The sequence below is a fragment of the Marmota monax genome, unplaced genomic scaffold (assembly GCF_021218885.2).
Source record: "Marmota monax isolate L192 unplaced genomic scaffold, Marmota_monax_Labrador192_F-V1.1 WCK01_AAM20220418_F8-fsc00009, whole genome shotgun sequence".
Taxonomy (NCBI): domain Eukaryota; kingdom Metazoa; phylum Chordata; class Mammalia; order Rodentia; family Sciuridae; genus Marmota; species Marmota monax.
Window position 1 is genome coordinate 18,470,026 of NW_026694710.1, and position 11,574 is coordinate 18,481,599.

Here is an 11,574-nt window from a genome sequence, read left to right on the forward strand (position 1 = left end):
AAGATCATGGAAAATTGAACACAGGGTAGATATTGAGTGACATTAAGGAATTATTTTTAATTTTGTTGGTAAGATAATTGTATGATGGTTATATCTTTAGCATTTGTTTGATTTTTCATAGAGATATAAATTGAAGGATTGACAGATAAGGTGCTATAATATCTGAAATTTGCTTTAAGTACTTTAGGGGACAAAAAGCCAGGAGACAGGTGAGATAAAAACAGCAGAACATTGATAATTGTTGGAGTCAAGTGACAGGTGAATGGGTGTGGGTTGTCTTTAGTCTATATCTGTTTAAAGATTTCCATAACAGAAAGCCCCACATACTGGCTTCTTGCCGGTTTCCTGGGCCTTTGCACATGCTACTATCTTTACCTGGGATATACTCCATAGACGTTTTAGGTTCTTCTCTGCCTCTTTCTTTAGGTCTTTGCTAAAATACCACCTTCCAGTGAAGCCTTCCTTATTTTACTACCATACTTAAAATTTCAAACATCCCTAGCTACTCTCTCCCACCTGCCCTACCACGTATTTTCTTGTTTTGTTCAATGTCTCTCCTTTTGAGAAGATAAGTTTCCACAAATTCTAAGAATTCACTATGTTTTGTTCACTACTATGTTTCCAAGATCTAGAAGAGTTTATGAGACAATAGGAGCTCAATAAGTACAGTTGGCTCTCTGTATCTGTGGGTTGCATACCTGTGGACTCAACCAACAGCATAGTGAAAATATCTTAAATTGTGTCGGTGCCAGACACATACACTTTTTTTGTTATCATTCTCTTAACTATACAGTATAGCAACTATTATGTAGCATTTATATTGTATTAGGTAATATAAGCAATCTAGAGATGACCTAAAGTATAAAAGGCAATGTGAATGGGTTACATGCAAATACTACACCACTTTATTCTTCAGCATCTGTTAATTTGGATATCCTTGTAGGACCCTGGAACCAATCCTCCATGAAAATGAGGGAAGATTGTATTTATTGAAAAAAAAGTTACAAAAATACTTAAAAGTTAGAAGGAAGGCAAAAAAGATGGGCAGTGTGTCCTTTTGGTGTGATCCTGGTATGCTACTGTGGTTTGAATGTGCATCCCAGAGGGCCATGTGCTGGAAATCTGGTCCTCCATGTGGTAGTGTTGAAGTGGTAGGACCCTCAAGAGGTAAGGGAGGCCTAGCAGAAGGGCACTACCCCCAGGAAGGACTAATGGTGGTCCCTTGGGATGAGTCTGTTTCTATGACTACAGTTTACTACAAAAAGACGAAGCCTGGATGCTCTCTGGTCTCTGGCTTCCTGTTTCACTATGAGATCTCTTCCACTCTTGATCCCACCCTTATGATGCCACCTGCCATGCTGTGATGTAGTCAGAAGGTCTTCACAGAACCCAGCAGCAGCAGGCACCAGGCTCTTAAACCTCCAAACTATGAGCCAAATAAACCTCTTTTCTTTATACACTACCCTATATCAGATATTTCATTATAGTAACAGAAAATGGACTAATATATTATTTGACAGATTTACTTAATAATTAATTATATGAGAGAATATATATTTGTTTTCAATTACTGTTTACTATTAATTAATAGCGCAAACCTTATGAAGTTAGATGCTAACCTATAGATATTATCTTTTAGAGATGCAAATAATTTTTGTAAGATTAAAAAAAGAGATATTTCCAAAGTTTCTGTAGAAAATTAACCAGTTCTAAACCTAGCTAATATACCAATATTAAGTCTAATATACTTTTTTTTAAATAATTATGAATATTTAGTGCTTCAAAATGTTCTTTGAATTGAATTTATTATTTTACTAATCCCCTCATAAATTAATACATCTTTAGTGTGTATTGATTCTATATGTTGTGAAAGCGATGATCTTAATTTTTTTTGAAATTTATACTTTATAAAATGATTTCAAATTGTGATGAACCCGGCAAATTTGGCTGACATTCTTAACTTCTTATAGTTAAGCTGCATTAATCAACATTCTGTCATCATAATAACATAACTGAGACAATTAACTTATAAAGATCACAGATTTATTTTGGCTCTGGAATTTTGTCTCTAGAATTTCCAATTGTTTGTATGAATTTTTCATTTTGTGCTCATAAATTTTACTGAGTAGACCTTAATAAAATGCTCAAGTCATTAAAATGGGAGGCATGGGGAAGTAAAATTGGAGATTACCTCTGAGAAAGGCTGGAAATTTTGAAGAGGAAGGAGAAGCAAAATTGAAAGAGAATCTTTAAAAATTGTCACATGAAAATAAAGGAATTGGTTAAGAGAGCCAACATGGGCCCAGAAGGGATCATTAGAAGATAGGGAACAAGCAAGAAGAGTTTTCTCTAAACCTTTCACTGTTCATGTTCACCTTCAAGAGACCTGAGAAGGACATAGGAGGGCTCAGTCTAGCAGCTTCTGCTAAGACACTAACAGGGGTCGGGACAGTGGCTCAGGTGGAGGGCTTGCCTAGCACTCCTGGGTTTGATCCTCTGCACCTCAAAACAAAGAAACAAAAGCTGGGGGAGGGGTGGGGGGGTGGACTGTAATATGATGAGCCACCTGCTAGGCCACTGGGGCATCTGGCCTCCCTCCTTCAGGTCCCCGCCCACCCGTCTTGGGCTGGTGATGGAGAGCGCTGTCAGGGAAACGCCTGCTCCCATCTCTGCACTCCTGCCCAGGCAGCCTGCAGTCCACAGCCTTCCTCAGGGCCGCAAGTCCTCGTCCACAGGGACTTGGACTTGTCCTTCACCAAGACAGGAAGATCCGTGGAACTGAAGGGACGCTGTCCAGGTACCTCGCTAGAGGCCCCTCTGCCTCTGGGTGCTGGCTCTCTATTCCCTCCTGCAGAACCCCTCCACCACTGCAGGTCCCCCCACCCCCAGGCTCCTCCCACATCCCCTGAGTCCGACTCTCACGCAGACCTGATCCATCTGGAAGAAGCTCAGCTTCATAACCAAGGACCAGCCTCAGTGCCCATCTACCATGCTAAAGACCAGCAGGGGCTGGCAGCCCGGCTCAGGGCACAGTGTGCTCCCCATGCACAAGGCCTTGGGTTCAGTCCCCAGCAGGAAATAGAATAAACCAGACTGGTGGAATATGAGATTTGTAGATGATAGGAAGTTCTTAAAAAAAAAAAAAAAAAAAAAAAAGAATAGCCAAAGAAAATGAACAGGCAATGAGTTAAATGCCTACAACCTGTAAAGAATCCCAAGAAGCTACTCCATGAAAGCCAAATTAACAGTCTTTATCCTAAAACAGAAGTTGATGGATTTGAGGATAATGATATTGAAAAGTTCATCAGGGAGGCATATTTATTATGGATTGGTTTGTATTATGTATTAATATACTGGCTTGTCTGCCATTCACTTGATTCAACTAAATAGCACTTATTACATTCTAGGCACTATTCTGGGTCCTCCAAAGATATCTCTGACCAAAAATTCCTAAACTCAACAAGGTTGTATTGCAGGAGGCGTGTGTTGGATTTTTATCATTGTAAATCTAGTTAATAGAAGATCGCAAAATAGAGCAACAGACACATCAGAGGAGCAAAAAAAAAAAAAAAAACAAAACAAAACAAAAAAAAAAACAAAAAGACCAGAAGGAAATGACAACAAAAGGCTCACATAAAAATGTGGAGGGTTAAAGCCAGGCACAGGGTTCATGTTACCCACCCCCCAGCCATTGAAGGGTAGAATTTGTTCCTTTCCCCTTGAATCTGTGCTGACCTGGTGACTACTGGGACCAATACAGAAAATAACACCTGGAAATAAAATACGAAAAATTAAAACATGTGTATGAAGGGGAGGGGGGATAGTAGGGGATAGGAAAGGTAGCAGAATACAACAGTCATTAATATGGTATTATGTAAAAATGTGGATGTGTAACCGATGTGATTCTGCAACTTGTATTTGGGGTAAAAAATGGGAGTTCATAACCCACTTGAATCAAATGTATGGAAGATGATATGTCATGAGCTTTGTAATGTTTTGAACAACCAATTAAAAAAAATAAAAAATAAACTGATATACTATTCAACTAAAAAAAAAAAAAACATGTGTATGATGATTAAGTTTAAGTGTTGACTAGGCCACAGTATCCAGCATTTGGTCAAATACATCTGGTTGCTGCTGTGAGGTATTTTAAAGATGAGATAACATTTAAATTAATAGACCTGTTTTAAAGCACATAATCCTCCATGATGTGGGCCTCATCTAATCAGTGGAAAGTCTTAAGAAAAAGGCTGAGGTCCCAAGTGAAAAGGGGAAATACTGCAAGAGACTTCCTTCAAACTCAAGCTGCAACATCAATTCTTCCTGGATCTCCAGCCTGCTGGCCCAACACAGAGATTTTTGGATTGTCAGCTTTGACAATCGCAACAAGCCAATTTCTTAAAACCTCTCTCTTATTTTGTCACATCCTATTTCTGTTTCTCTGGACACCCTGACTAGCACACTATAGCATTAGCACAGATGCTGGGTAGCAGGCAAAAGAAGAAAGGTCTCCAAGGAACCATGAGTGCCCACCAGGTGGATGTGGAGGAACCATGTAGAGAAGAGCAGCAGGACCTCGCCACAGGGTGACACGCAAATTTGTGACATGCTCCATATTTTCTAGACATTGTTTGGCCAACATTGTCTGGACATCTCAATGGCACTTCATGGTGTAGTTTAAAAAAAAATAAAATAAAACATTTTAAATGGAAACAAAGAGAGGAAAGCCTTCTTGACTTCAAGCAGAATCAAGAGCAAATGTTTCTAAGTTAGGATTTACTAGGTGTGAAAACAAAACTGTCAATCCCAATCTTTCCTGGTACACGAATACAAAATCAGAAATGGCATCAAGGTCGTAATGAAGCCCAGGGTGCTGCCAATAAAATGTGCTCCTGGGTGGCTCTAAGACAATGAGTGGTGTGTGCACATGTGTGTAGGTAATATAAATATTACCTACTACATATAAGGAATTCCCATAGGGCCAGATAAAGAAGCAACTCAACAGAAATGACCACAGGTTGAATAGGAATGTACAAGAAAAGTATAAAAGTACAAATGCTACAAGATGCCTAGACTCAAATCAAATCAAAGAACAATCAAAGAACAATCAGATGCTATTTTTCTCATAATTAAAAAGTTGAAAATACTCAGCAATGAAGAGATTTGGGGAAAGCACGCCGTCTGACAGGTGGATGTGGGATTGTAAAATGTACTCCTGTTTTGGAGGGAATTTGGAAATACCTGAAATTTGAAAACAATTACAAATATAAAATCTGCATGAATTTCCCTTTAAACCAAACAAATCTATCACTAGGAATGTGTCTTACAGACACTCCAAACTGTACACAAAGGTAGACTCACGAAGATGCTCACTGGAACATGTTTCTCCCAAGCAGAACAAAGCCTCTGTGATGGCATTCACTCCTGTATCAGCAGTGGCTAGATCACTGCCTACAACACAGTAAATGCTCAACAAATAATTGTTGAGTGAATGAATGAATCAATGGATTTAAAAATTGGAAACTGACTAATTTTCTGTTGAATGGAAATGATTATATCACCATACAGATATGATTCGATGTTAAAAAGAATGAGGTTGACCTATATATATTGACATTAAAAAATCTTTGAGACCAAGGGTTGGGCTGGAATTGTGGCTCAGTGGTAGAGCGCTCGCCTTGCACATGTGAAGCACTGGGTTCGATCCTTAGCATCACATAAAAATATATAAACAAAATAAAGTATCGTGACCATGTATAACTAAAAAAAAAATTTAAAAAGAAGAATGTAACAAAATAGAAACAAAATACATTCTATCATTGAAGGATTGATTTACTGGATTGTAACACAAATACATAACACAAGGCACCCATTTTAAACAGCCTTGGTCTATATTTATTGCTGTGAAAAGGTGCTTGAGATGTTGCATTTCCAAAACAATGACATCCTAAGCACTTATTATAGGACAAGATTATGCCTCTTATTATCTGTCACATTTTATCTATGTGGTGAGTCCCCTCATTCAGATTTTCATTTTTGTAGCTGAGAACACCATGGCACCAATTGGGTAACTTTTCCAAGATCACAGTGTGAGAGAGCCAAGGTTTCAACCCAAGCAGTGTGATTCCAGAGCTTATGTTTTTAATATAACCAAGGACAAGGTGATTCTCCGTTCTGGCTAAAGCTCATGAACTCAGCATGCTTATTAGTTGACATCCCCTTTCCACTTCAAAAGTCTCTAGACAGTAAATCATACATGCACTCTACCAATGGAACCTGTGTGGACAGTACAGGTCAGTGGCCAAGAGTTCAGTCCCTAGAATCTAATTTGGGGCAACTTACCCTGTAAAATGGAGATAAAATAGGAACTACTCCACATAGTTGTAAAGGATTGAACAATTAAATTTTTTAAGTGCCTGGCACACAGTAAGCACCTTATTACTATTAATCCATTTATACAAAATTGTGTTTGTGTGTATGTGAGTTTGTACAGAGGAGATGTTTGGAAGGATGCTTACCAAAATAGTAGCAGGTGAGAATTAAAATTAGAATCCGAATTAAAAGTGTATTTTGATGGCAGCTATCAAGAATACAAACAACAAGAAGTATTGGCGAGGATGTGGGGAAAAGGAACCCTCATACATTGCTGGTGGGACTGAAATCTGTGCAGCCAAATCTGGAAAGCAGTATGGAGATTCCTTGAAAAACTTGGAATGGAACCACCATTTGACCCAGCTATCCCACTCCTTGGTTTATACCCAAAGAACTTAAAAACAGCATACTACGGGGACAATGTTTATAGCAGCACAACTCACAATAGCTAAATTGTGGAATCAACCCAGATGCCCTTCAGTAGATGAATGGATAGGGAAACTTTGGTATATATATAAAATATTACTCAGCATTAAAAGAGAATAAAACCAGGGCCTGGGTTTATGGCTCAGCAGTAGAGCGCTCGCCTAGCATGTGCGAGGCCCTGGGTTTGATCCTCAGCACCACAAAAAATAAATAAACAAAATAAAGGTATTGTGTTCAACTACAATTGAAAAATAAATATTAAAAAAGAGAGAGAGAATAAAATCATGGCATTTGCAGGCAAATGGATGAAGTTGTAGAATATAATGCTAAGTGAAGTAAGCCAATCCTAAAAAACCAAAGCCCAAATGTCTTCTTTGATATGAGAATGCTGATTCATAATGATGATGGGGGAGAGTATGGAAGGAATGGTGGAACTTTAGATAGGGCAAAGGGGAGGGAGGGGAAAGAAGGGGACATGGGGGTAAGAAAGCTAGTGGAATGAGTTAGATATCAATACCCTAAGTACATGTATGAAGATAGAATGGTGTGGAAATACTTTATGTACAATCAATGACTTGAAAAATCATACTCTATATGTGTAATATGAAATGAATTGCATTCTGCCATCATATATAACAAATTAGAATAAATAAATAATTTTTAAATGTGTATTCTGATACTTTCAAACTGGATTATGATTTAAATAAATACTAATTTATTAATATTTAGCTGAATACATATACATATACATATATGGCTATTCTGAACAAATATATATATATATATATATATATATATATATATATATATATATATATCTCACATATTCTGACAACATTACAAGCCATGCAATTTTCATGTGAATCTATCTTGCTACACGGATGTGCTCATCTAAGCAATAGTATGGATTTGCTGAAGATAATTGAACAACCAAAATTCTTTTAACTCTTAAATTAATATGCAATTTGAGGCTGGGGATGTGGCTCAAGCGGTAACGCGCTCGCCTGGCATGCATGGGGCGCTGGGTTCCATCCTCAGCACCACATAAAAAAAATAAAGATGTTGTGTCCACTGAAAACTAAAAAATAAATATTATGCCTCTTATTATCTGTCACATTAAAAAAATTCTCTCTCTCTCTCTCTCTCTCTCTCTCTCTCTCTCTCTAAAAAATAGATGCAATTAAAAATTAGATTACTTTAGGTCAATATTCAGGTTGGATTTACTTGATTTAATTAATGCTGTTAAAGTGCAACCTGAAGGAAAGCCTCAATTTCTAGTTTCTCTTTCAACAAAGCATTTAATTATCTGTAAATAAAGCACCTAACGGGATCTTTGTCTGTACACATGAACAATTTGCGCTTCAAACTTTTGATCTGCTGTGCGCACTCTCACCCTCCTGCACTGAGTTGGGGTCCCCCGGGGGAAGGAGGAATTCTGCCCTCTCCAGTACCCAGAGCAACGCCCCATGCGTGCGTCTCCTTCCACTTTCCATACAACTTTTAAACATTGGTTCTACGGAGGAAAACCAAGCTCTAGAAATAGAAATTTGAAAAGTGCTTCCCTTTAAGAGAGGTTAGCAGCTAGGCACAATGAACCGTCTGAGTGGCATTTCCAAGGGTCTGTACAGATTCCCGAGCTGATGATGCACCTTACTTTATAAGTAATGTCTCCGTTTTTAAAGTTGACAGTTTTTGCTGTGTTTAATGGCCACGTGCATCTCGGGGCGCGAAAGAGTTGAGTGTTGTTTCATATAAAGGAATAAAAGTGCTTTCAGCGGTCTGATCCTTCTGACGCCCTCCTCTTTCGCGGCAGGCTCCATCAACCACTTAACCAGGTGTTGCCGGTACCCAGCCGGGGCACTTACCCGACAAAGGGGCCTGACGGAAACTCGGAGCCAAGATGAAAGTGTCAGCAACTCCCTGCGCCTGCGAGTTAACTCTCGGTCCCTGCAGCAGCGCTGGGACCCAGGGAGGGCGGCAGCCCGGCAAGGGCCGGGGCTCGGGGACCCTAGCCCGGGATGCGGGCCCCTCTGCCAGTTCTCCAGCTGAGAGGGTCAGGCCAAGGAGCCGCGCGCCCTCGCCGGGCACACTGAGCCCGAGGCCAGCGCTCCTGCAGGGGCCCCTGGAGCCGTCAGCCCGGAATCCTCCTGGGCACTGCCCCACGGCTCTCAGCTGATCCGCTACAGAGGATGCTTTGTTTCGAGCAATCTGGACAGCTCCCCCGCGCGCGGTGACCAGCTGTGCCCCGCGGGGAGCCCCACCACGTCGCGCCCGCGCTGTCTCCAGCGGTGCCTCACCGTGTCCCGCCGCGCCCTGCAGCGCGCGGTGTCCCGCGGTGCTCTCAGATGCCAACTCACCTCAGCTCCGGCCGGATGAGTTGAGTGTAAGTGAAGCATCGTCCCAGGACGATCTCGGAAAAGTGGCTGGTGGTGCCACGCCCGTGCCACTCCAAGAGCTCAGGTGGCGAGCGCACCTTCAGGACCACGACCGCGACCACCACCGCGAGGCTCACCACCAGCAGCCCGACGCCGAAACCAACCAGGGCTTTCTTAGAGATCTGGCAGCAGGGTTCCTCCCCTGACCTCACGGGGCTGAATTCGTAGCTGGACATTGGGCTGAATGCAGGCGGCTGAGCTAAGCTGAAGGAGAGGCCAGCTGGAGGCTGGGCAGGAAGAGAGGAGAATGTGGCCGGTCTGAGACTGCACCTCCCCCTGTGCTTTCACTTGTCTCTTCTCGGCTTCCTTTTCCACCCCAATCCCCTGCTTCAAAGTTCCGCGGGTGGGTGGCTGGACCAATAAGATGTCAACCACTTTAGCCTCTGGCTTCCAGACTCCTGAGCTGTTGAACCAGACTCTAAATCTCCGAAGAGGAACATCGCTGACACGGTTACCCTCTGCAGATGCCTGAATAACAGAGTGTGGCCTTACACTCCTTGACCAGCACCTTCTATCAACCTTTCCCTTCACACTTGAGCTGTGTATACTTCCTGAAGTGTGAAGGCACCACATAGAATAAATAAAGGTATTGTCTCTACACATGAAGGGTTTTTATGGACTGTTCTGTGTTCACACAATGCCTTCTCCCTGGGAGTGATTACCCTACCTCTACTTCTTATCTCCAACAAATACCTGCTCCGTCACCTTTAAAGGCCCAACAGAGTCTGTGCCTTTTCTCAAGCAATCTCAGTGACTAAGCTTTAGTTTCCCAACCAGCCTTAGTTGAGTAACTGGGGCAAATTACTTACCCTGTAAGTAACTTTTTGGATGTAAAACGGTGATAATAGGAGTATTTACTTCACAGAGTTGTTATGAGTATTAAGCAAGTTAGTATTTCCTGTGTGTTTAGCACCATGCCTGGCACATGGGAAGTAGTCAGTAATTGCAGGCTATGATCCCCCTGCTCCATGAGGCTGCCAAGGAGATGCAATTTCATAGTCCATGGCTTGTGCTTGGGTTGGTATCTGACTCCATTCCAAGTCTAAAAGTAATCGACTGACCTTACCTGCTGCTTCTTCCTCAGTTGTATATCTGTGCCCTTAAACACAGACTCATGTGAAGGACTGTGCCCCAGAATTTCCATGGGGCAAATGCTTTCTAGGCAGAGAGAATGACCGATGCAAAGGCTCTGAGGCAGAAAGACCCTTGACCTGTTCCAGGAGCAGCAAGGATGGTCATTGTAGCTAGACTAGAGGGTGAGGGAAAGAAAATAGGAGAGAAGTTCAGAGGGTAGCGGGGAGCCGGGTCATCTGTGGTTCTGTAGGACAGGGTAAAGGATTCTATGAACTGGGCATTTTACTTTTAATCCATTAGTGGTCACTGAGTGACTTTATCTGGTAGGATCTTTTAAAGGTGCAATCTAGCTTTGGTACTGAGAATACATTGAAAAGGAGGGAAGGGATGAGAAATATGGAGACCAATTATGATAACTTTGACCATGAGAGAAGTAACAGAGGGGCAAAGGAAAAAAAAAAATTAGAGTGTGACTAGTGTGACTAGAGGTTGAAGGCAAGAGGATTTGCTGATGGACTGACTATGGCATCTGCCAGAAGGAGAGGAGTCAAGGATGCCTCTGGGATTTTTAGTCCGAGTAACTGACCAGAGGAGGGACAGTGTTGCTCTGTCTAGTGATAGGGAAACTGGGGTGAAGTAGATTCGGCTTTGGGAAGAAGGCACGGATGGAGAATTTCGTTTAGATGTATTAAGTTGGAGATGTCCCCAAGAGGAGACGTCAAGTAGCCAATTGGGTTTGATCACCTGGAGTTCCTGGGAGGGATCTGTGCTGCAGTCATCAATACGGGAGGCTTACAGACTGTCCTTAAACCTGGGAGGACAAACAAGCTCATGCAGAGCACGTGTAGAAACAGCAGAGTTTCAGGATCTCAACCACGGGGTGGTCCCATAGTAAATGTAAGGGAGACGAAGGAGTCCCAGCCAAGAGAGCTGGGAAGGTGACCCCTGAGACCATGCAAAGGTGACTTGGAAGTTCTCGGTGGTATGGACAAAAGAAAGCTCACAGGCAGCAAGAGGAATCCCAGGCACAGGCGAGGTGGGAGTGCCAACCCCACAGGGGAAAGTGGAGAACATGGTGTGGTGTGAGGGTCAGTAGATCAATGGATTTGGTGAAGATGCCATGAAGATCTTCTCTTCTGGTTGCTTCTCAGTGAAATGGAAAGGGCCCCAGGAGGAGGGGCTGGTGGAGTTAGAAGGAGACAGAGAAGTGGTGTACTGGAGAAATGGGGTGCCCTGAATGGTCAGGAACTTAAGGAAAGGCCAGTAA

At 42.1% G+C, this 11,574-nt stretch overlaps 1 protein-coding gene across 1 annotated transcript in view; it reads right to left on the minus strand.

Annotated features, from left to right (window-relative positions):
* The window catches only part of Cd38 (CD38 molecule), a 48,603-nt gene extending 39,080 nt beyond the window's left edge, over window positions 1-9,523 (minus strand). Inside the window, exon 1 of the mRNA XM_046423826.2 lies at window positions 9,156-9,523. Coding sequence (XP_046279782.1) covers window positions 9,156-9,409 — 254 coding nt within the window. The 5' untranslated portion in view covers window positions 9,410-9,523. The remainder of the gene's footprint in view (window positions 1-9,155) is intronic.
* Window positions 9,524-11,574: the final 2,051 nt, after the last annotated feature.